The 25,764-nt window shown below is 40.9% G+C and overlaps 2 protein-coding genes across 4 annotated transcripts in view; both read left to right on the top strand.

The window, feature by feature from the left end:
- Positions 1-4,366, top strand: part of fa2h (fatty acid 2-hydroxylase) — a 41,794-nt gene extending 37,428 nt beyond the window's left edge. Inside the window, exons 7-8 of one of the 2 annotated variants that reach the window (XR_015086502.1) lie at positions 60-1,977; positions 3,596-4,366. Coding sequence is in view for 1 of the 2 variants with exons in the window: in XM_086028595.1 (XP_085884721.1) it covers positions 60-127 (68 nt within the window). In the remaining variant the exon portion in view is untranslated. Of the gene's footprint in view, positions 1-59 lie in introns of both variants that reach the window. The other variant, XM_086028595.1, reaches the window with a different exon arrangement.
- A 3,604-nt stretch (positions 4,367-7,970) lies between these two features.
- On the top strand, positions 7,971-25,721 carry ano10b (anoctamin 10b). 2 transcript variants are annotated; one of them, XM_086028043.1, is made up of 16 exons: positions 7,971-8,112; positions 8,206-8,283; positions 10,749-10,996; positions 12,462-12,635; positions 13,409-13,546; positions 15,505-15,621; positions 17,825-17,941; positions 19,203-19,541; positions 19,691-19,873; positions 20,014-20,069; positions 20,162-20,236; positions 20,340-20,504; positions 20,804-20,995; positions 21,130-21,198; positions 22,052-22,168; positions 23,460-25,721. In XM_086028043.1, the coding sequence occupies exons 3-16, from the start codon at positions 10,756-10,758 to the stop codon at positions 23,481-23,483; spliced, it is 2,007 nt and encodes a 668-aa protein (XP_085884169.1). In that variant the 5' UTR covers positions 7,971-8,112; positions 8,206-8,283; positions 10,749-10,755; the 3' UTR covers positions 23,484-25,721. The 2 variants fall into 2 exon arrangements, with proteins under 2 accessions (XP_085884169.1, XP_085884168.1); XM_086028042.1 differs by having other exon boundaries at positions 21,061-21,198.
- The last annotated feature ends 43 nt before the right edge of the window (positions 25,722-25,764 follow it).

The following is a 25,764-nucleotide window of genomic DNA, read 5'->3' as shown; positions in this document are numbered from 1 at the left end:
TCAAGTGATACTTGATGTAAAACCCTTGAGGACTTTAATCCAAATGTCTGTCTCTCCAGGTTTTGGAATCAGCACGGCATTCTGGGACCACCCCTTCAACACAGTCATCCCTGATGAGAAATTCTAATCCTCAAGGGGGCCAAAGTACTGATCAAGCACCCTCCTGTTATGTCTTAAACAAACCAGACAGCCCAGTTCAGCCAAAATGGAGGATACAGTTTTGCCTATGCAGCTAATCCTTCCACACTCTCAATATTTCATCTTGTATTCCCGTTCCTGTCAGCACCGCATTCCTCCTTTGTGTGCGTGTTGGTGTGTGCTTTACCTCACTATTACATGGCATCGCTCCGCCCAAACCAAATCACCCGCCATTGCTGCTCTTTTAACCACATTGATATCACCTGTCTGATCACTTGTGAGTTAGAGCGCCATGAGATGCATTTGGGAGGTGATTGAAACGCAATTCAAACACAGGATTACTCTGACACATTGGGCTGTCACAAAAAAATTGATTGCTCCATCGATTACTTGAGTAATCAATAACCCCCCCAAAAAAATAACCCCCAGGGCCACTCCCGCGCACACACATACTGACTTTTTTTTTTTTCTTTGGTAAAATATTTGACAGTGATGAGCACGCATCAAGAAATAGCGCTCAAGTTTGCCAAGATTGATGTAAACTAACACTATTCAACTAAAAGTAAACAATATTTTCCTATGCATTTTCGTATAAGCCATTGACTGCTGTTGTACTGTCTCGCCGGGTCAAGTGGCTCTGCTCCGATGGCCCGCAGTGGATGCGAGGAAAAATAAATAACATAAAAAAAATAAAGTCGGCACGGCACGACTGGTTACCACATCCGCCTCACAGTTCAGTGGTCGTGGGTTCGATTCTGGCCCCAGCCTTCCTGTGTGAAGTTTGCATGTTCTCCCCGTGCCTGCTTCTCCGAGTACTCCGGTTTCCTCCCACATTCCAAAAAACATTCACTGGTAGGTTCATTGATCACTCTAAATTGCCCCTAAGTGTGCTTGTGAGTGTGTATGTTTGTTTGTCTCTGTGTGCCCTGCGATTGGCTGGCAACCAATTCAGGGTGTCCCCCGCCTACTGCCCAATGACAGCTGGGATAGGCTCCAGCACGCCCGCGACCCTTGTGAGGAGAAGCGGTTTGGAAAATGAATGGATGGATGGATAAATAAATCAAATGCAGGACAATAAAAGATGCAGCAGCGACTGTCGCGCTCGTATGCGCTTTGTTTATTTTTCGTTCACATTTCCCACAATAATCACATCACTTTACACCCACACTCATCAAGACTCAGCACCCTGTGATGAGACACAGGCAGGAAGCTATGCTAAGCTAAGTTACCTGGAGTGGCTGTAAAACACACCGAGCGGCCACGACAATTCTGTGGAAGATGCTTGGCCCCTGTAAAGTAGTGATGCGGCGTACTGTGACGAAGATTAAGTTTGTTCAGTGTTAATAAACGTCAAAACACCAATTTAAAGCTGTGTTGTTGTTACCTTTAGCAGCATCGAGCAGCTGTCAAAGCAGCCGCCGGCTGTTCGTCTTGCAGGTCACATTGCCGTGTTTAATTCTCCAATCTTCTTTGCAGTAATACATAAAACCATATTTTTCTCCCTTTTCAGTCCAAAGAAACCACAAACTCTTGGCATCTAAATCTCCATGAACATATGTTGCCAGAAGAGAGCATCCGCAGCTACAAATGTCTGGGGAAACACAAAAGTGGGCAAATATTTATTCAGCAATCCTCAAATATGGATTTAATTTTTTTCTTTTAATTTTTAAATTAAAAAAATGGACTTAAAGATTTAAAAAATATTAAAAGCAGTTTCGAGGCATGGATTTTTATTTCGACCAAATTTTTGGGGTTCGACACAACCGGTCAAATCCCCCCCTTCCCCCATCACTACTCACACATCTACAGGGCCCTTGCACCGCGTCATCGCGACATCATGTGAGTGTAAGTTAAAGGCTGTGTTTTTGTCGGTTCAAAAGCATGTTAAATTCGACAGTGAAGCCAGAGACCAATATCTTTCAAACATAGACATTAGAAATGGTTTGGATTCCTACAGAATTCCCAAAACTGAGTGGAGCTACAAACCGGACCTACTTTACTTCCTCCTTTGTGTGCGCCGGATATTTTCGCGTACCTTGTCTGTATTGTGTGTGCCTACACTTCGGAGCAATTTAAACGTTAGAAATCTTTAGCCTCTCATGTGCAATTTAATAAGAGGGAGGTGCAGGACATGTCGAGGATGAAGACGGTGAACAATAACAACACCGTCATTCAGACTAGACTATGTGCTGTGCGTTTGCTTGTGAACCGTCCACTTAAGATGCACAAACGAACGTATTTCCTTTTTAACAGTGTATGTGATCGTTGATCATTTCTTCTTTCCTTTGACCTCACTCACCGAGTGCATGCACGTATGTGATTAAAAAAGAGAAACCAAGAGAGTTCTAAACTTTATTTTAAACTTACCGCTATGAAAATGTACGGCGCATACTCTCGCCCATGACGGAAGGTTGTTTATGGTGAAATGTTTTCATCTTACAGCCGGTAACCAAGCCGACGAGTCCGACGTCGTTTTGACATGTTCGAAACGAGGGTTCCCTCGGTCTTCCGCCAAGTGGGAAACCTATAAAAATTCTGTGCGTTGTTACATTTTCTTCCTTTGCGATCGTGGGTGGCATTGCTGCACCCCCGAACACAGCAACGGTTCACCGTGTTTACATATTTTGGCCATCTAAATCAGCCGAGAAACACAGCGAGTTCGTCTTGCGTGTAACAACAGTCGTCACGTCGCTTCCAGTGCTCTCCCACCATGGAGGCTACTAGAGTAGCGACGTTAGCAATGACGCGCCGTGCGCGGGCCCTATTGTTGACTACTATGAGGCGGAGTTCGTTTGATCCTAAATAACCACAACTACAACAAAGAATCATGTGCCCTCATTGTTCTTCTCATTTTCAATACACGTTTGCCTAAAATGATGCTGCGGGTCCCTCAGAGCGGGGAAAGGGAGTAAGGAAGTGACAGAAAGTGTGTGAATGTGGAATACAGGCGGCGAAAGGCAGCATACAAACAAAGTATGTGTAGCTGGGATTTTCTCCCAATGTTAAGATTTGTCCATCTGTTTGGATGAAATGCAAGTAAAATTATTCTCTTGAGTACAGAGTTGATTGATAATGTTGGCTCGAAATGTTGGAAACGTCAATGGATATGCACTGTATTTTTGTAAGTCTGTTAATTTCCCTCCATTTTCTTTTGTCAATAATGATGCTACAACAATGTAAAAAAAAAAAGTTTTATAAGATGCTTTGTACAGCAAATTCTTAGAACTTGACATCATCCTTTAGAGAGCATCAGTTTGTCACAAATTTAGAAAACGATGGATGATGTCAGCATACGTGCCAGAGCAAGAGTGACGTGAAGGAATGAGGTCAGCTTGTCAGTCTTCCGGCTGTGGGGACTTTGGGGTCAAAGCTGTCTGTTTGCATCTTTTTTACATGTTGAATTTGGTCATTTGAGAACAAACTGTGCATTGAGCGACTGCTTGCGATGACTCCACAGCTCCCAGGAGGATGACGATGGATCCACCATCTGACTGGGTAGCAGGAAGTTGCGATAGCTGGCGGAGCCTCAAGCGTCCTTTCTGGGCACCGTTGATAATCAATGCAGAACAAACCATTGACACTTCAGATACTGTATTTGGATTTCTTTGGAGAAAATATACTTCAAGGAATTCCACTAGTTTGCAGAGTGACTCACATTTTACGTAATATATGCACAGGATGGAAAATAACCTGCACATTATATTCATGCTTTGAAAAATGTCAATAATTGCGGACTAACAGCTTTTGTACTCAAAACCTATTCACTGCAGCAACTAGTCTGTAATAATGAGGCGGCTGTGTCACTGAAACATCCACCTGTGATTGCACAGTTGATGGCGACATTATATTTTCTTCATATCATGTATTGGTACTGTTATACAAATTTGATCATATTCATGAATGTACAATGCATGAAGAAAGCCTTGATGAATTTCAAACCCAAAGATGTTAACATGTAAACCATTTTGACAGTGGCGATGATGATGAGTGTACCAATGGAGGTTGTGCAGATCATGCTTGTTGGAATAAAGTATATACACAAAGCTTTATATTTATTTGATCAACATGAAAACAACAGATGGCCAGCTTGATTCTGGCAATGCATACTGTACTAAATATTTACAAAATTGTGCATATTTCCCTTATTTGTTTAACATCTCATACGTTTTATTTTGCAATTTTAAATTTCCATGCAAATGTATTTGTAAATAAATGTCTACATTTCTGATGTTAGTATTTCAGTTTTTTTTATATTGTCTATAGTGGCACACTGGTTAGCACATCTGCCTTAAAAGTTCTGATGTGGGCTCAGATCTGGGCTGCGGCCTTCCTGTGTGTAGTTTGCATGTTCTCTGCGTACCTACGTGGGTTTTCTGTGGGTACTCCAGTTTCATCCTGCCCTTCCATAAACATACTTAGTAGGTAAGTAAAGACCCTAACATATCCGTAGGAGTGAATTTGAATGTCAGTGGTTGTCTATATATGCCCTCTGATAGGCTGGTGACCAATCCAGGGTGTACACTGCCTTTTGCCCGAGGTTTGCTGGGATGGGCTGGTGAGGATAAGCACGACAGAGAATGCATGGATGGATAGTTTCTATCAATATGAAGCTTATGATTCCTTTCAAACTGAGATGCCACCTCTAAAGTTGTCCAATGTACAATAAAAGTAAAATAAATAAATCAATCAAGGAATTAATGAAATAGAATGAAGCTATGCAGCGGCTAAAGTTTCCCGTGAAAACTTTTTTTGGAATTGTATGTACCATTCACAGTATCTAATTTACACCAAGAACTGATTCACAGTCTATTATGGCTAACGTCAGCGCTAACAATTTTACAAATAAGGGTACAGCCCGAACTGGTTGCCAGCCAATCAAAGGGCACACATAGAAAAGCAACCATTCATGCTCACAGCTACACTGAGGGACAATTTAGAGCAGTGTTTTTCAAACTTTTTTGAGTCAAGGCACATTTATTTCATTGAAAAAATCCCGTGGCACACCAGCAGCTAAAATTGTGCAGAAAAAAAAAAAAAATTAAGAAAATAAGTGTTATATTGTTTATATAAGCATTTTTTTTTAACATTGAAGAATGAATTATACTATAACGTCTTGAATAGGAATTAAATAAACACAAAGAAAAAAGTATTTCATAATGTTTCATATTGATACTTACTCAGTGTGAAACATGGGCCTGTTTGATCACTAATTCGCTTGTCTCTAAACAAAGACAATTGGCTACCTGCTGCTGCTGCTGCCACCTGCTGGTATGGAAGAGTACTAAAATGTAGTAAAGACATGATTACGCTGCCGGGCGTCAGACCGCACAGGCACACAAATGAGATAATTTCCCATGGCACACCTGACAATATCTCGCGGCACACACACGGTTTGAAAAACACTGATTTAGACCACAGGTGTCAAACTGGTCCTCAAAGGCCGCTATCCTGTCTGTTTTTCATCTCTCTCTGCTGCAATACACCTGATTGAAACGATCGGTTCTTCAGCAAGCTCTGCAGGAGCCTGAGTAATGATCCTGATCATTTGAATCAGGTGTACTGTAGCAGGGAGAGCTGGAAAACAGGCAAGGCAGCAGCCCTCGAGGACCGGAGTTTGACACCTGTGATTTAGAATGTTCACCGCCCAAAGACAGCTGGGTCAGGCGCCAGCACGTCCGCGACTGTCGTGAGGATAAGCAGTTCGGAGAATGGATGTATGGATGTTACCAATAAAATAAAAGTACAACTAAAATGGACAAAGTATCCTCGTCAGTATGATTTTTTTTGTGGTAAGCTCAACTTTCTGTTTGTAATTGAATTCCGTAATGACGCACAAGAAGACCGATATCACTGTACCAGGGGTTATTATCGCTCCGACACAAATCTGTGAAGCCCCCGTTAAGCCTCTCATTCTAAAATATATTCCTAAATGATTTTCTCAGCAACCCCTCTGTATCGGTCAAGCCCCCTTTAGCCCCGAGAGGCAAAAAAATCTGTCAGCTATAGGATGACATCATGAAAGAGGCGTGGCAGCCACAATGGGGAGAGGCGGGCTTTTGGTGAACCGGATTAGAAAAATAGTCACCAAAATAACTCATATTTCGTAAGAAATTTGTTTGCCATGGTGCTTAGGGTAACATATCATCATGCCTATAGTTACCCGTAGAAATATTAAAACAGCAGGATACATCTTGAAGAGGTGGATTAAGTCTGTTAATTAAAGGCCAATGTACAAAATGCACCAAAGGCTGAGGTAGAAAATAGAGGTGTAGGCCCACAGTATGTTCTCCTCTAAGGCTATGTGCCAAGTTTAAGAACAATATTTCGAAAGTCCAGTGAGAAAATGTTACATAACCGTATATCGTCCATCTATCTTTGATCTTAGTAGGCTTGTAGGTGAGCTGGAGCCGATCGTGGCTGATCCCTGACTTCGCAGGACAGACAGGACAGATCTAATTAGCTATATTTTGTGGAAGAAGAAGAAGCTGCTGCCAAAGGCAAACTCACAACAAGCCGAACAGGAAACAGGAAGGAAACACATTTAGTGAAATTCGTAACCACAGTTTGATCCGTATTATTTCACACTGGAACTGGACATTTGTCATTGCCCACAGTGACACATTTTGGGTTGAAATGGAGACTAACTTTCCTAGGGCAGTGGTTCCCAACCTTTTTGGCCTTTTGTACTCCCCAGAAACCTTTTGTCATACCATGAGTACACTCTCAAGTAGAATGTAACACATCTGATTATTTAATGAAAATAATTCTCTTTTGTTTCCTTGATTTCAGCACTTAACTAGTCTTAGGCATTGTCTTCTTTTTAAATCAAATTAAAAAATAAATGTGCTGCCTTGAAAATAAATAATATACATTGGAAAAAATAACAACTCTAAATAAATAAAGTTACCTTTGTTATATATAACTCCTTTACCACACAAAAAAACTGGAGCTCCTTTCAATTAATCCTCTTTGAACAGGCATGTAATCTTTAAATATCAGGGAGAAAACACTGAACAAAAATAATATTCAGACTTACTAAAGCATTTCATTGTAATCTGAGCATTAATGGGCGCTTGAGTTGACACGCAGCAATTTTGACTTGTTATGGATCTGGCTAATCAATTATTCCACGTACCCCTTGCATTGTGTTCACAAATCCCTTGGGGTACGCATATCCCTGTTTGGGAAACACTGATATTTTAATTTCTTGTTTCCCGCGCTCGCCAATGCGAGTTTGTTGTTGAAAATAACACTGAGGATATAATTTACTGTTGGTTTGAAAAATAATGCCATAGCAGCCTTACAATGGCAATTTGCCAATCATCAAAAGTGTCGGGTGCAACAAAATGTCGCAATGCGCACTCGCAACTCCACGTCAACTATATGCCTCAAAAGTGGTGGAATGTGTGATGCAATTTGCTATCCAACCCTAACCCTACAGTATAAAGTCAACCCCATCCATCCCGCTTATCCTTCTCAACCAGTTTTGTATGTTGATTTTACATCTACGATGATTTTAGGCTGTAGGAACAGACTGGCTAACTGGCAGTAGATGCCGCGCATTTGGGTATAACTATTAATACAGACATCATAATAATTAAACTTGTTAAAAAAAAAAAGGGGGTGACAATGTAAATTTATGTGAGTACGCAAGAGACCTACACCGCAATTTTGGACTGCCTGCTAGACGGCTTTATATTATATATTGTATAGAGCGAGAGAGACTGAAGAATCTCACACATTCAAAGCGGTGGAGCAGTAGGACCCAGAGTTGCAACAGCAGCAGCAGCAGCAGCAGCAGTAAGGCGTGCGAGTGGGCCTTGCGGGAGGAGCCTGAATATAAACCAAACAAGCCTCCACACCCTGCAGTCTAGGGAAGTTCCTCTGCATTCTTATCATACAAGCGCTCTCACACACACATACAAACGCACACATACACAGAGCCAAGAAAGCTGCGAGGACTCTGCGGGCTGAGTAAGTGTGTGCAGAGTCATCGGGTGTTATTTCTGCTGTTTTTGTTTTTCAACAAAGCTGACTAGATGAAGCTTACTTCATGTTCCTAAATAGGAGGGGGTGTGGTGGGCCTGCTGGTGGCCTGCTGGAAGACTGGAGACCAGACGCTCATCATCACCCAGGCCCTGCCAGGTGTTGTATTTCTCAATTCCTCCTCTTCGTCACTTCACGTCACTTTCTCTTCCTCCTGGCTGTCCACATAATCATAGCTCAAGCTGAATGCACGGCTACCGCAATCGCTTGTGACGCTCCTTTTTGGGCCTGTCACTATGTCGCTGCATTAGTTTGATACGTCTACAAAGCAACTTCCTGTCTATAACTGTATAGTGCTGCACATGCAGCCTCACAATAAAATCCCAAAGTTGTGTTGTGTTGTGTTATTATCATGTAATACACTCACAGGACAGTTAATTTGGTCCACTTGTATAATCAAATGAGCTCCAATACAATATCAAAGACCCTGTTGTTAATGCGAGAGATAATACCCAAATTTGGGTTTCTGTTCATGACTGCAGTTGTTCACATCTGCACTGCATCACACTGAGATGTTCTGTAATGTAGCCCTTTTCATGGAGCTAAATAAACTCATCAATAAACCATAAGCACTGGAGTTGAGACAAAATATTGTATCAACGATGTGATGGTTTCGTTTTCTTTGGCTGTACAGGGACGATGCATTAATGTATGACATTTGTGATCGATGAATTGAGTGTTAATCGTGCTATTCCCTTCAATGAATAGCTAAATGGCCAATGTCCCTTATGTTAGCATATATGTTAGCATGAATATTCAGGGCCAGTACCGGTTCTGGCAGGGCGACTATAACGTACACCGCCCAAAAAGGCTAAATGTAGGCCCCTGTCATGAGGACAAGCACTACAGTAAATTACACAGGTATTAATATGTTTAATGACACGTGTATTATTTTGGTTGTACTTTGCAGTGGTGTAGAACTGCACTGCATCATCATGAGAGTGGGGGATCATATTATGGCCACCCTATTACTCTGTGTGCCAACCTACCTATGAGCGTTTCCTTTATCTTTCTTACTCATATTTATTTTGTTATTTGGATGTTTTATTTTTATTTTGACAAGTTTTGGGCTTTACTTGGCCAACCATGGACCTTGGGGCTCATGGTGCTGCCCCACATCCTCCCCTGACCGCAACCCTATTGAGAACCGTTTGGAGCATCCTTATAGCAAAGATTTATTGGGGTGGGAGGCAGTTCACATCCAAACAGCAACTTTAGAGGCTATTCTAATATCCTGAAAAAAATTCAAGCAGTAACTCCACCAAACCTCACATGTTCAAAATTCAAGTTCCTCTGCTAAAATATAAAATGAAGGGCGGCACACTGGGTGATTGGTCAGCACATTTGCCTTACTGTGAGTTGCTGGGTTTGAGTGATTTCCAATCCAAAAACACGAATTTTAGGTGAATTGAAGACTGTAAATGTCCTCAGATGTGAATGTGAAATATTGTTTGTCTATATGTGCCCTGCGCTTGGCTGGTGCATCTGTCACACAAAATCAGATGGAATTGGCATTTTAAGTGTGCTATTTAAAAAAATATATCACTGCGAGGCTTGTTCAACAACATTTTACAATACTCTCATGGTTGACGGTTTGAATATTATGCTCACTGTCATTTTCGATCATTTATGAAAATCAGAGAAATATATAATAAGCATAATTTGGAATTTTGAATTGGTGGAAGGAATTCAGACCCCGCTTTTGTTACGTTTTCACTTTATTCAAAAACAATGGAGATTCTTATTTTCATTCAATCTACATTCTCATGATGACAAATAAAAATACATTTTATTCTAATTCTCTGTAAGCTTGACTTGATAAAAATCAACTATTTTTATGCTAATGTTACAAGGGTGATAGTAGTCGCACTATTTCAAACCACCATCAACCAACAAATCACCAAATGACTGCCGTAGTGTTCCTGAATCCTTCTACCACGAGTAAGTAGTTAAAACAACAGACATTTATTTGTCAGTCATAAGACTATGACCAACCAGAAAGTCATATCCACAGTCAGTTTCTTTTAATGTGCAGCCTGCCTTAAAGTCACGATAAAAACACCAACACAATGTCCAAAAGTAATTTTCTTTCCCACTTTCAATTCTTCCGTCTCGCCCGAAAGATGCAATCGAGAGAACCACGAGAACCACAGGCTCTTTGTCTGGATTCCGATTCCAGAACACAGTGTGTGGTTGGCGAAAGTCAGATATCTAGGCATAAGCTTCAGCTTCTCCCACTCCGCCATTTTCTTCAACAGAATGCACAAACTGAGAGCTTGAACTTGAAAACTTAAAGTACCACAATTCCATGTATGACATTAATTCCACATCAACGAGGAGGCTGAAGTGCACAATACTCAATACTTTAAGATGTACAATAATAGAATCTCATTCTCTCTCTCACGCTCTCTTCTCTGATAATAAATAAATAGGAAAATACCAAAATCGTTGCTTCTTTCAAAATTTGATTTGTACGTCTGGCAATTTTGTGAGAGAAGCAATCTGTCAAATCAACATATGTTTCAAGACTGCTGTTGCTTGTGTCTGCACATTGTTGTTCTCAGTGGCATCATGAGTAAGGCAGGATTTGACGAAGGTGGAGGAAGCATCCCAGAGGAGCACCCCGAGAAGTCGGCAATTGACAAGGCCCCGGGTAGTGCGACAACGGGGCCGGGATGGACAAAGGTTAGCTGCCCTTGTTGTGTGTCAGAGCGGGTTGAGCCCCTGGTTCTGGTGAAACTTGGCGAAAAGGTCCGTCCTGAGACCAAAAGGTGGCTCATCAGACTGATTGGAACTCCTCAGAAAGACGGAGGTGAGGTACTCCATGCACTCAATGAATTTGGACACACAAACAAATACATTCAATTACACCATAATATGAAACTCTTGATGACCTACATAGGGTCGCCTTCCTGAAATAATGGCCTTTTCATTTTTCAGTTTCAGATTTTTCAGAGAACACAAAAAAACTGAACCAAATACTCATTTGGGAATATTATATCTATTAATAATTTCATTTCAGGGGTAGAATTGAATCATCTGTTAACCAAGGATGTGGCCGATTTTAGCAGAGGTGGCCAGCATCTTGAAGGGGTGCTGTCGAGTGATCAAATTTTTTAAACTTGATTAATTAATCGCAAAATTTTCCATAATTTATTGCGATTATTCGCATTTATATACTGTATGTATATATATGTATATATATATATATATATACATGTAGCAAAGAAGCTGGAACACACACACATATATATATATATATATATATATATATATATATATACATACAGTATATAAATACGAATAATCGCAATAAATTATGTGTGTGTATATGATGTGTGTGAATATGAATGATATCACAGTTGCTTAGATAACGACCAATAATGGTTCAGCTTTAGAAAACAGGTGAGCCGTGATTGATCGTTACCTCACACTCACCGTGCCATGGAATCCTCACCACGGCCGGACGAAATACCTCTCCTTTTAGGACCCAGAAGCTGTTAAAAAGCCTCACCGCGGCCAATGGGAAATGGAAGCCGCACCGCGGCCAAAGACCAGAGCTGGGCATCACATAACCGTCACGAAGTTCCCGTGTACATATTTAGCCAACCCACGTGGTCCCAGTCCGTCCCTCGTCGGCGACAGCCAATCGGCGTCGATAACTTTATGTACACGTCACACGTCAAGCAGACACGCCGCCAAATAAAGCAAAAATATCAAATAAAAACAACAATCACACACACAGCATAGTGATCGGTGAAATAAAAACAATATGGGGCACATGTCATTGCGTCTGTGGGACCAAAAGGTATACAACATTGTTTTATTTTATCTTTACTTGGCTGCGTGGCAGCAGTGCGGTGACGTGGTACAGGTTAAGTCCCTTCTCGACGCCGTTTGGCTGACTCGGACCAACTGGGACCACGCGTGTCGGCTAAATATGCAGACGGGAACTTTGTGACGGTTAGGCGATGCCCAGCTGTGCCAAAGACGATAAACGATTACAGAGCCGGAAAAAATAGGCGTTATGCCTAGCTCTGCAAATCCGTTGTGTGTGGATGAACAAAGCAAACAAACAGATACTCAGTTGGATGTCACATCAACATGTTAAATTAAATCCACATTTCTCATAAGAGAAGCTGGATTTTGTTTTCAGAGGCGCAACGTTAGCTCCATGTTAGAGAAAAAGCCAATCATGTTTCCTCTTGTTCTTGTTCTTTCCCCTTTTGGGCGTCGATTTCAAAATGAATGTGTCTAACTCACCTCCACTCTCTCAGGTGCAGCATTGCTGGCCCACCCAGGTGAAGATGCCACTGGTGACATCATCATGGTCTCCGCTCCGCGGTGCACATTGCTGCAAGCCGCCGAGGAGTTGGGTCTGTGTAAGACCTATAACAGCGGGGAAATGGAGACCTTCTCCTACGACGACAGAGACAACTTTAGACACTCGGGTAAAACAGAAGAATGACGCATAGAGGAATGAAGAGATAAAAAGTGACGCCTAGTCATAGAATAATTGATAACAGTAAGAAAATAATTAATATTGTGAGTAATTGCTATGATTGGAAAAACTGTTTCAACCTGGAACAACTGAATTTTAGTAAAAATAAAGTACAAAAAATAAATGATGTAAAAATACAACAGAAACGCATTTCACTTGGGTAATTGCTTTAACCCTTTCATGCATAGTGGTCACTACAGTGGACAGCTATTTAAAAGTTGCTTTCGCCTATATAAATTAATCTAAATTAAAAAAAATATTTGTAACCCTTTCATGCATTAATTATGATTCAATGTTATTAAACGTTATTCAAAGCAACTTTTAAATAGCTGTCCACTGTCGTGACCACTTTGCATGAACGGGTTGATTATATTTAATGAGTTGCAAACGTCTGTGGTACATTATGGTTGTCAGAAAGAAAATTTAAAAGGCAAACACAAAATTCAATTTGTTTTGTTGAATTTGTTAAGACACACAAATGTAAATGAATCTGAAGTAAACCAATTTATTCTTAATCTTTAATTCCACTTTGAAGCATCTGGAGTCTTTTAATTCAATGTCAAATGGCTGACAGGTGTGCTTCAGTTTTTTTTTGGTTGGCTTGTTTTCATTTGGTGTTCAAGTATTTCTGGACATGTTTTTTTCAGCGTTATGGGATACGTCACCGTTGGAGGTTTTTCTGCGTTTTGTCTAAGAAGGCCTTTTTCCAACCCTGTTTGACAGACAACATGGAGCTCTTCCTGACGCTGGCTGAAAGACAATACATCGTCAAGTACGAGCTGGATTGTCTGCGTGCGCGGAGGGATGTGAGGATACCCGGTCTGGCTGACGAGCTCACCCTACAGCACCGAGACAACATCTGTGAGTCCGACAGGAGATAGAATAGAAATCACGGTCGACAATAAACAGCATTTGTTTGACTTTTTTCAAACACATCAACTGCTTCATGTTCCGCCATCCCTCGCCGTACATTGATTCTTGTTGTATTTTTAAATTTTTCAGTTCTGACTTCAGAGGTAAAAGTGAGAATCCTGCCAACCTTGTTTCCCCCCTAGTAGTAACAATGGCCAGCAGATGGTAGCGTAGCTTTTCTCTTTTGGATGAGATCACCAAAGTGCTTGATGCTTGTGAACATGTCGGGCCCCTGGAAATTTGCTACAAGTAGCTTGTGATTGATCAAAGTGATTGCCACGTTAAATATACTACATATAGTGTCACAAAAGGGAGAAAAAAATGGAGATTATTATTTTGAAGTAGAAGTAATGATGTAATATGCATTCAACACACACACACACACGCACCCCCACGCGCACACACACGCTATTACTGAATACTAGCGTGCAAATAGTTTGTCAAATGTAAAATTGTTACACTGGTGAATATTTGTAAATACAATATATTGCCATCAAAAGTACATCTTCATTGTTGTTGTTGCTATTTTAGGGATTATTCAGATATTTGAGGCGTCACTAAAGGGAAAATGATTACCATAAAAGTCTGTTGTGCTTAAAACACATCTTTTCACAAAAAGCTGTTTTAAGCATTTTTTTTTTTTTTTTTGTCCAAAATACACATAGATGATTTGGGTGAAACCAAGCCATGTTCTACTACTGATTAAAAAAATGGAATAAGGTAGAAAACATTTTTGTGAGGAAAGAAGAGGGTCTTATCTTTCATTTGGTCATTTCTGTGTTTACCGGTCCATACAGAATATTGGGAGAGCCTTGAAAGATCAGTCAGAATGCTCTAAATTGGCTGCCACTCAGTAGATTCTCTCTAGTCTCTTACTCTTTTTTTTTTTTTTTTTTTTTTTTAAGGCTGACATTGAAAGAGTTAATATAGCATATACCACCACTAGTTAAACCGAATCCCTTCACAGGTGGGCAAGGATAGACACAGCCGCCGGTGCACTACTGCACTTTCAATCACTTTACTGAACAAACGAAAAGAAAACAATGGCGTATAACGAGAACATGTATTGACGAGCTGCTGATGGCCACACTCTACGCCGGTCACTCGCACAGCAACGCGCAGACTGGCTACTGGTTAGCCAATGAACTCTCCGGAGCCTACGCAGACAATTCATTCGACGACTCCGACACTCAACAGGCCAGGCCCAACATATTAAAGCAACACATTTTCAAAGTCACAGAAAAATGTAATGATGGCGATCCCAAGTGGACAAAAATAATACCTGCACCTCATATTTGTATTGGTAATTTGTATAAAGCTTTAAAATATATATATCCAACTTAAAAGACATATACTTTATTATATAATTGCCTACTTTCCTTTTCCTTTTGCCTGTACTTACCATTAACAAAGTAAGCCAACCAGCACACCATGATGCCCCTTACAAGAGCTGTACCAGAACATCAACACAATTGCTGTAATTGTCATTTAACTCTATATTTTTATGATTTTGAATGTGCTGGGATTGGCTGGAATACCAATGACCTTTTTTTTTTTTTTTTAACAACTTTATCGTATTTGATAAAACCATGTGATCCCCAACTGCAAAAAAAAGCCATACATTTTTTTTTTTTTAAAACTGTAACGACAGGTATGTTATTGTTTTTTTCCGATTAAATTCCAGCCAATATCCAGCTGTACAACGCATGTGTGCGAGTTGCTGATCTCAGCTCTTCTTCGCTTCTCTCGCTCAATCATGAAAATGCTTCCCTCAGCTTCTCTGTCAGTGTGTAACTGTATGTTACTGTATACTGGATGTCATGGTAGTGGCTTGGTTACTGCATGGTTCAGGACCTTCACTCCAAGTGCTGTTTTGATGAAATGTCTAATCCTGAGTGATTTTGCAGTGCAGAAGATGACCTCCGCTGGCGTGATTGTGGACACCTTCCCTCTTCATAACAAGGCCAAACTGAAAGAGCTCAGTAAATCCTGGTACGCTGGGAACCAGCTGTCACAACCGCTGGGTAGGTGCATGCGCACGACTGACACACATGCGTGCAATCTATAGCAACATGACCCGTTTTTGGTGGTATTTTGCACCAATGTTTAACAGAAGATCTTTTTAGTCCCACGTGCATCCTTGCAATGATCGTAAGGTAGCGATATAAGTGGCTGAAAGTTTTCTTCCACGTTGTGTAGAAGTTATTGCGCCTTCTTCTTTTCAAGAGGAATGATTTGAGGTAGTTGGCCCCACTCTGCTCAGCCAATCACTGCCACCCCAAGTCTGGATAAGTGGCAGAAAATCCGATGTACCAAAATTCAGCTTTTAGAAAAAAAACAAAAAAAATTCTGCTTTGATTGATGTTGTCAGATGTATATAATTGTGGTTTGGTTTCACATTGCAGCGATGTAAGACTGCACTGCATCATACTTTGATCTGTGTGTTCAAATAATAAAATTGAATGACAGCGACGGAATGTCAAAAACAGTTGCAGCGCAGCCCTGCAGCATTGGTCCTCATTATATTTTATATGAAGACTTAATATTGTGACCGATGAGCGTCAACACAACTTAACAAGACCGATATAGACCGAATTTGTGTTTGAAATGGCTTGATTGATTTCATACATTCCCCTTCAAAAGTATCCGAAAGAAGAAATATACAGTACACGCCATACCGCAAGATGCAAAGCACTCATAAGCAAAAAGAATCGGAAGGCCAGATTGGATTTTGTAAAAAAGAACAGAGATAAGCCACAAACGTTTTGGAACAGAGCTTTCTGGATTGATGAATGTCTACCAAAGTGATGAAATGGCCAAAGTATGGCGAAAGAAAGATGTGCTTGTAATCCAAAACACTCAAGATCATCTGTGAAGCACGGCGGAGGTAACATGGCTTGGGCTCGCGTGGATCCTCGTGAAATGGGCTCACTCATTTTTTTGATGATATAACTCACGGTGGCCGTAGCAGAATGAACTCCGAAGTCGACAAAACCATTTTGTCTGGCAAGAAACAAAAAAAACGCATTCTTACTACCGGTAATGGGGAGAAGCATTGTGTGCATTCATCATGCAACTGGACAATGAGCCAAAACACAATGCCAACAAATCAAAAAGGGGCAAGGTGGAAGGTCTTAGACTGGCCAAGTCAATCACCAGACCTCAACTCGAAAGAGCAGGAAATTCATTTTGCAAAGGGGACACATAAAACGCCAACATGGTAACCTCAACTTTGTATGTATTATTTTGTTTATATTATTTTGTGTTTAGAAAAAGCATATTGTCTTGTTTCAATAAATTGCTATGCGTGTAGACAAAGTATGCATTGCTGTAAATTAGGAAATTATTCTAATTTTCAATTGTAAGCGGTCATGCTGTAAAAATGATAACAATCATTTTGTGCCCCAACCGCCAACTCGTATTAGTCATTCTTGTCAGGACTCCCAACTATGTAATCAAGCTCAAAGTTTATTGTTAACAGTGATGTATAATGATACAGTGATACATACAGTATATGATACTGTAGACTTATACTTGTACAGTATTATCAAGCCAAATCTTCTTGACACTTTTCCCTCCTCCATGCAGGAAATGAGAAATTTGCTAGCATTAGTTTTAGCTAATCTCTTTTTTGGGAAAAAAACATTGCTAGAGGAGGTGGAAAAGTCGCTAGCAAAACTCACCTAACTACTCGCTAAGTTGGCAGCAACACTTCAGACACAAGCCATAGCTCTTGCTTGTTACTTCGCTTATTCTAGGTTCCACACGTGTGCACGTATAAAATGCAGAACTTTCAAAATAATAGCACCGCATTGTACTTTGACTTCATGGTCAGTGGTCTTGGATGTGGCCCCCAGCTCGCACTTTGCCCCGAGAGCCTGAAGAGGAGACTGAAAGTCAAAACAGACTAAAGAACTAAAAGAGGCCGCAGTAAAGGGTAAATATTAAATGTTATTCACTTTAAGTTAATTGAATAATGTCCATTCCAGTACTTTTTGCTCACTTGAAAAGTTGGTGGCTTCATCCAAAAGGTGCTCCGTCCCGAGTTGCTTAACACATCTAGATGTAAATACCATAATAAAAGATGTATTCATCTTTTAATCGGAAACCCAAATGTCTTCAGTATACAACAAAAACACCGGGATTGAAATTGCTGTTCCAATAATTTCTGCTATGCCTGTGTCCATATTTATTCCATATCTTTTTTTCTCTATACTTCACCATCAGATTCGGTCAATGCGTATTTTGGAAGCACAGTGGGATTCTACTTCAGCTTCCTTGATTTCTACACCTGGTCTCTGTTGCCACCGGCTATTCTGGGCCTTTCCATCACGTACTTCTCCAGTAAGTATGTGCAACATTTTTGTTTGTCATTCTTCAAAGTGTTGGGATGGACTCACAATAGTGTTTATGCTGTTTTCAAATAAAGGCATACTGTTACAAACATTAAATAAATGTTAAAGTGACTTTAAAATGAAGGAGACACAATTGTAAATAAATGCTGCATTTTCTCAAAACGATTTCATTTCAATCGCAATTTTGTAGTCTTGTTTTTAAAATGATGAACGCCAAACAACATTATTCTTACATTTATAAATGACATTTGTTGTCATTTATAGACAACACCACAACATGAGCAATTGCACAAAGGCAACTTTAATGCAAGCACTTTATCAACAGACACTTTTATCACCTGCTGATTTGAAGCGGCGTAAAATGATAATATTTTCAGAAAATATGAATCATTAAAAGCTTCAGTTTTGATTGACACTGTAAGAGATGTATTCATTCAAGATGCTTTTTATCGTGGATGTCGTTTGCAGTGATGTAGAACTGCACTGAAACATGCTGAGAGCGGGGTCGAATATTTTTCCATGCCGTTTAATTAACAGAGGCGGGCACTTGACTAAAAATTCCTGGTCCTGGCCGGAACCAGTAGTAATCGCCTCTCGGCTATGTTGGTGGTGACCGATGCCTGCAGGTCCTGGCTTGCGAAGTTGTCTTGAGACGTGAATTCCAGAGACCACATTTTAACGATTTTTTTTAAAATAACAAATGACTCAAAACGTAACTCACAAATTCCCACCATTAGAAATTTTTTGTGAGCTGCGCTTTCAGACAAGCCGTCAGCATAAGCCAGCAGCCGCTCGGTCACGCGGCCGTCATCGGCGGAGCACGGAAGCAGGTAATTGAATCGTTATAGAATCATAAATGCAATATGATGCGTAACCTTCAAGAGGCACTAGTCCTTACTACGCGCAAAAGGAAAGCTGCTGAAGTCTCTTGGAGAACACGCTTACTGCTAGATTTGCGAGAGTGCGTACGTTTCATGAAGGTGAGTAAGTGACACACTAAAGTTGATCGGAGGACCCCCCCCCCAAAAAGTGCGCTGTAGCGTGCCTTCTCTGACTTAAACGCATGGAAGAATATGCCTCAAAAATCACAACTTTCGAAGTTAAAAGCCCCACACATTTTAAATTTGACTTTGAAATCATGTGAGTGGCCGCTCTAGAGACTTTTTTACTTTACAAAGTATGCATCATACTTTTCCTGGATCTGGTCTAAGTGTGTTTCTGACTTTGGAAGTGTTTCGCGTCGTTCCCAGGGGAGGTTCAGAAAGAAGCGGTCGAGGCAGTGGCCGGCTCACAGGCCGAGGTCCACGAGGACGACGGCGGGCTGGCCATAAGTGGTCACATGATCCAGGCGGTGTTCAGCATGCTCTGGTCCACCGTGTTCATGGAGCTGTGGAAGCGTCGCAGCTCGTCCACGTCCTACCGCTGGGGGACCCTTCACCTCGCCGAGCGCTTTGCCGAGCCTCGGCCCGGCTTCCACGGCCATCTGGGGATGAACCCCGTCACCGGTCGCATGGAGCCACTGTTTCCTGAATGGCAGAGGGATCTGCGGATGGCCCTGGTCTCCATCCCGGCGGTCGGAGCGTTTCTGGGTATGACTCGACTTGACGCCTGAGCGGGTTGAACGTTTTCCAAACGCTTCCTCAATGAGTTATTCTTTCACGTTTGTCAGCGCCTTACAGATCCGAGCACAATTCAGAAGAGAATGTGTAGCAAACGTTAATGACTGAAGTTCGTGCAGGGATGGTGGTCCTCGGTATGCTGTGTTTCTACTGGGGGGAGAACCAAGTGATGTGGCTCCACGAGGAATGGGGCTCAATGGTGTCTCAGACGTTGCTCTACGCACCCTCCGTGCTTCACATTGTCTACACAAATGCGCTGGCTACTGTTTACAAAACAGTGGCCCAGTCTCTGACTGAATTTGGTGAGTGAGCAACAGGACTTTGGAACTGCATTTCACAACTTATTCTCGCCCTCTATGACCATTATTCAAAGGATAAGTCGATGGCAAATTGTTCAATCGCCGCTGGCTTATTGAACCGAAAAAACATGTTTTCCTTTCAGAGAACCACAGAGAAGAGTCTGCCTTCCAGAACCACCTGACAGCCAAAGTGTTGGTGGTGAGTTTCCACCCTTTCTCGTGGACTTTTATTACATCATCCAAGTGTCTCATGACTCAGCTGTTTTTTTTTTTTTTTTCCTCTGTCATCAGTTCACATTCTTCAACTACTTTGCAGTCCTCTTCCACATTGCATTCGTCAAGCAGGATGTGCCGTTGCTTCGTAAGGTGACAGCTGATCTCCGCATTACTCCCAGCCACATGTGCGCAACAAATGGAAAGCCTTCCTGAAAAATTGGAACAAAAAGGAATCGTTTCTGTCGATGCGTAGCGCCTGGCGTCTTTGCTGATCGTCACCCAGTTGGTGAACCAGGTGACCGAAGTGGTGGTCCCCTTCCTCGTGGACCGCTTCGTTAGCGCCCCCCACAGGACGGAGAGTGAAGATGACCCCGAGGAGGACAAATTTAGGAATCAAATCACCCTGCCCGTGTTCCCTGTAAGTGCACTTTTTAAATAAGAAATGATCTTGGTGGCATTTTGACAATGGTGCGGCACAAACTACGGAAAGGGGGCAATAATGTACAATGAACATTTCACTTTTGACAAATGGTTGAGTGTGTGAAATTGAACCGAGTAAAAAAAAAAAAAAATGATGTGATAACTAACATACTTGATTGGTCAGTGAAGTTATCCGTCAGGTTTGGAGAATTTGTCTTGTGGCTGCGAAGGCATAAGGTGGACTCATGCGCAGGAAAGAGGGCGAGGAGTCTTTGACAACTTCCTGTTTTCCGCCAGGGCCTGTTTGCGGAGTACATTGAACTGCTGGTGCAGTTTGGCTATCTGAGTCTTTTCTCGTGCGTGTACCCTCTGACCGCCGTGCTGCTACTCATCAACAACGTAACGGAGATCCGCTCCGACGCCTACAAGATCTGCAAACTCTTCCGCAAGCCCTTCTCCGCCCCCGTGGCCAACATGGGCGTATGGCAGGTCAGCTGATAGGGCAACATGCGCAATTGTGACTAGACAACCGGTGTCATTGTCTCGTCCTCCAGATTGCATTTGAGATCCTGAGTTTCGTGTCGGTGGTGTCTAACTGCTGGCTGCTGACACTGTCGCCACAGTTGCAAAGGATGCATCAGGAAGGCCAGATGAGCAGCACCGACATTGCGCTGGTGGCCATTTTGGCCGAGGTATAAGGGCTCCTCATACACACAGACGCATGGCTTACCTGCGCACACTCACAAACATTTTTAGGGCTAAGATTTAGGATGATACTTCGTTAATTGCATTTCAATTGCATGTAAAATTGCCATCCATTTCAATTACTTAAAACTTAACATAAATGGCCAATGAAATTCATGTGTTGTATATTTTGCCAGTCAAATACACATGAAACACTTAAGAATTGAACGAATAAACCCAGTATATTTAGAATAAATAATGGTCGATTTATCTATTCAGCTTTTATAAATCTATTGTGTTTAAAATACTTAAAGGTGAAGTCAACTTCACATTTTCTTTTCAAGAATATGTTCTATGCAATCCCACTAGTTGAAACAGGGCATTCTGATAAATGCGTTTGTGGAATAAGTGTTAATCCACTCGTTTTTAGCCATCTCCGGGGGCGGCCATTTTTTCTTCTGTCGACTGAAAATGACATCACAACCGCTCACAGCGACCAATCACGGCTCAGATTCAGAAAACAGGTCAGCCGTGATTGGTCGCTGTGAGCAGTTGTGATGTCATTTTCGGTCGCAGAAGACAAAATGGCCGCCCCCGGAGATGGCTAAAAACGAGTGGATTAACACTTATTCCACAAATGCAATATTTATCAGAATGCCCTGTTTCAACTAGTGGGCCTGCTGGGAATATATTCTTGAAAAAAGAAAATGTTTGCGTTGACTTCCACTTTAAGGAACATACACAAATACATTTTTAAAATTGTGTATCAAATCGATGAATCAACTTCCAAATAAACTATGCCACGATTGCTTTTTTTTTTTCGAGTGCATGTTCAACGGATGTTTTGGAATGTTTTCGCAGCATGTTCTCATCATAGTCAAGGTGATTGTGGCGGCCCTGATCCCAGATGAACCGGACTGGATCAGGAAAAAGAGAGCCCACATGCAGTACACGTCCATGCAGGCTTTACGACAGCAGGTCAGCACAATTGCGCTCCATTCCCTTGTTGCTGCAAGACAAATGATGCAGGTAGCAAAAGTCTGGACTTCATATCAACGATCACACTGTCAACAGTCAAATACTGGCAGCAGTACTGTCATTTCTTTTAACACTATATAGTACTGTAGTTTGAATTACAGTATTTAACCATAGGATAACAGTGGGTGGTGGTAAGTTTACAAGGCGTCTACTTTTATTTATTTTGATAGTACACCACTGTATTTGGGATTACAGTACATGACAGTAGGATAACTGTGTTATGATCTACTATTTAATAATAATAATGCGTCGATTTTATGTGGTGCTTTTCTGCAAGACACTTAAAGCGCTGACAATGGAAGCATTATTCATGCATTCGCATTAACATGCAAGACACCATTTCTTGTATTTTACTCACAGGTACATTGTGTACCCTATTGTGGTTGTGCTTCTAACTTAAGCAGGGGCGGAGCCATGGGTGGGATTGACAGACTGCCCACCCAGTGAGATTCATGAAAAAATATATACTGTTAGATAGTTAGTAAATTATTATTAATTTTTTTTAAAAATGGGTTTCGTTGTGTGTTTTTTTTAAATTGAATATTAAGAATGGCATAAGTAAGGTTGTCTAAGGAAGATCTGAACTTCATATTTGGCAGCTGTGTGATTCGAGCTAGCGATATGAAACCCAAGAACATCTCAGTGCGAGTGAAGGAGGTTGTTGTTACTATGAAGGCCCCAACATAAATCAATAACGAGTTAGACTTAAAACCCCAAGTGTGGTCAAATCGACAGTTTGGTAGGCCTACTTGATGAAGAAAAGAAAAAAAAACACCTACATCATTCAAATCAAGAAGACTCATGAAAGGGCAGGTATGCCAAGATCTCTAATCAAGCAATGCCTTCGTGGATGTAGTTACATGGGGGTCTTCTTCTGTCTCATCATTTGGCTTTTTACTGTTCAAAGAAGCTCTCCGAAGACCAGATGTGGGGCCACTCGCTGCCTTACAGGACAGCCAAGTGGGAAAATTAGCTGTTGCTAGTGTTATGCCATGAAATTTGTTGATGATGTGACTGAGACACGGAAAATAAAATCCATATTTTTATGCCATATTTTTCGTGAAACCTCCTAAATTCAAGCTGAACGTCTTCATTTCAACCACTTCTTATTTGTGTTATTTTAAATGTTATCATGGTGCTTTATAATGACAAAATCCATCTTGTTAATGGTCTCGAATGTTTAGCTTTTTGAGGTTTAGCTTGTAAAATGTCTTCTTGCTTTCTCTTCCAGAACCTGCCTTCTGAGGGGTCCTGAATCTGTTTCAAAATGTGAGGCAATGGATCAACCAGACAATCCCTGAGCTTTAATAGTGCGATGTTGTGCCCGTATACTCGTCATACGTACTTTTAAAGGTGCCATTTTATACTTTGGAGACAAGTCACATGCTGTTAATTTTATTCCATTAAAAAAGAAATTCTAATTCAAAATGACAACAGTAAAATGTCTTACCCCATTCTTAGATGAAGAAAAAGCTATTCAATGTGAATAATATATATATATATATATATATATATATATATATATATATATATATATATATATATTTTTTTTTTAATCTGAAACTTCAGAGTTTAAATGTGGCTGGCAGTAATAAATTGAAGAGACTGAAATGAAAAATAAAGGCTAAAAGGGCCAATTCTAAAAGTTCATTAATATACTATTGAGCCTTTATAACTGACCTTTTAGCTTGCATTGTATTGCAGGCACAGAAAGAGGACATGCTCAATTGATAAAATGCAATATGGGCATTCAACAGAATAGGTACAATTTGTTGATCTAGGAAAGAAAATTCACAAATTTAAATCTTTTGTTATGTGTTTGTAATTTTTAATGATACAGTACTTTTTATTAATTACACAGAGAGAGGGAGAGAGAGAGAGTGAGAGTTAAAAATGACTCAAAACCAATATTCGCGTGCCTGAGGCTAGATGAAAGAAAGGCAAGTCTGGTAATTTTCCACGCCGTGTTGGTTACAGCAGTAGCTTTTGTCTCCAAAGTTCCAAGTGGCAGTTTTAATCCCACCAAGCTTGCTATTAAGACACATGGTGCTTCCACAACGTACAGTACACGCTCTGAGATGCGCTTTCCTATCAAATGTACGCTGAAAAAAAAAGTGCAATTTAAACATTTAGAATGTTCGTTATATGTCATTTTGTAACACTACGTGCAAACTGAATGTATATATTGTTTGTTGTACAGGAGCTGCCTTTAAGAAGAGATTTACAGTACAAGGGTTTGCGGGAGGTGGTTAAAAGTCAGGGAGAGGCAAAAATATTTATTAACATGCTGACACTGGACAGTATTCTTGACAAGATTTTGGTTCCGTTCTTGTTCAAAGTGACTAATAGATAAACTACTACAGTCATTGACAATATGGTAAATAAGTATCAAAGTGAACAGTAAGCAGTTACTTACTAATCTGCTCTATTTATTGTAACCTCAATTTCTATTTAGGACAGTACTAGAAATTACTTCTCATTGTTTGCTTTGGTTATAACAACAACAACAGAATGTGTTTTCTGTGTTTTGGTACTGATGTTGAGCTCTCCCTAAGGAGACAAAAAATAGGGACTGCTAAAATGCTCAGGTGCCCACAAATATTACCAAACGTAGGGATGGGCGATACCAGTGATGTTGAATTCAAACCGATTCATTCAAGTAAGTATTTTGTTCCAGCTTCCATGACAACTTGTCAACAGTGGCGTGCACTCCAAGCAGTGCCTACGACGTGGATCTTCACCTTGATCGTTCATCATCCAATCAAATGCGTTGACAAAGTTGTGGTGGGCGGGACCTGAATCAGCAGTCTGCTTCTGCAAAGCTCTTTGTCTTTGGCAATTTGCGAAAATTCTGATTGGATGACAATACAACATTTCAAATGATAGACTACTAAATATATTACCTATATGAATTAATTGAAAATATTAATACTTTAGCTTGAGGATCGCTACTTAAACTGGAAAATTCTGGATCGGAATATATTCTGGCAATGATCCGCTCATCCTTAACCAAAAGTTGATCATGATGTTGCCAATAGTTTGCGGTGTCACGTATAAAAACAACAAACAAAAGAACATTCTGGGGATGAACGTTAAGCGTTGAGAGCAATGAGGGAAAACCAAAAGACCACTTGTGCTCTATTATATGCGCTATTTTATTTTATTGTGATCTTTTTTTGTAAAATGTGCAGTAAAATTCATTTATTATTCGGTACTGTGCCTCTAATGACTGCTTAACTGAGTATTACCAGTGCGACATTGTGCTGTTCACTCTTCAATACTGGCCGATGGAACAACATTGCTTATGGCGCCTCGCTCAGTTTACGCCACTAGAAAGAAGTTATTCCACATCCAGCCACCGGTAGGCATCGACTCCATGATGTGTTCCTAATCTGCATGTGTTAATTTGAGATGACGATGAGCAATTTGGCCAGGCTGTCTGACCGCAGTGTGTGTCCACAGGCTGTATCACAATAAAGACGCAAATTAAGAAGGCTGCTTTTTCTTCCTCACAAACGACACTGAGCACACCGGAT

Source organism: Filicampus tigris, chromosome 4 (genome assembly GCF_054856515.1).
Source record: "Filicampus tigris isolate MCC_2025a chromosome 4, RoL_Ftig_1.0, whole genome shotgun sequence".
NCBI lineage: Eukaryota > Metazoa > Chordata > Actinopteri > Syngnathiformes > Syngnathidae > Filicampus > Filicampus tigris.
Note: the sequence above shows the minus strand (reverse complement) of the source record. Positions and strands in the feature narration are given on the sequence as shown.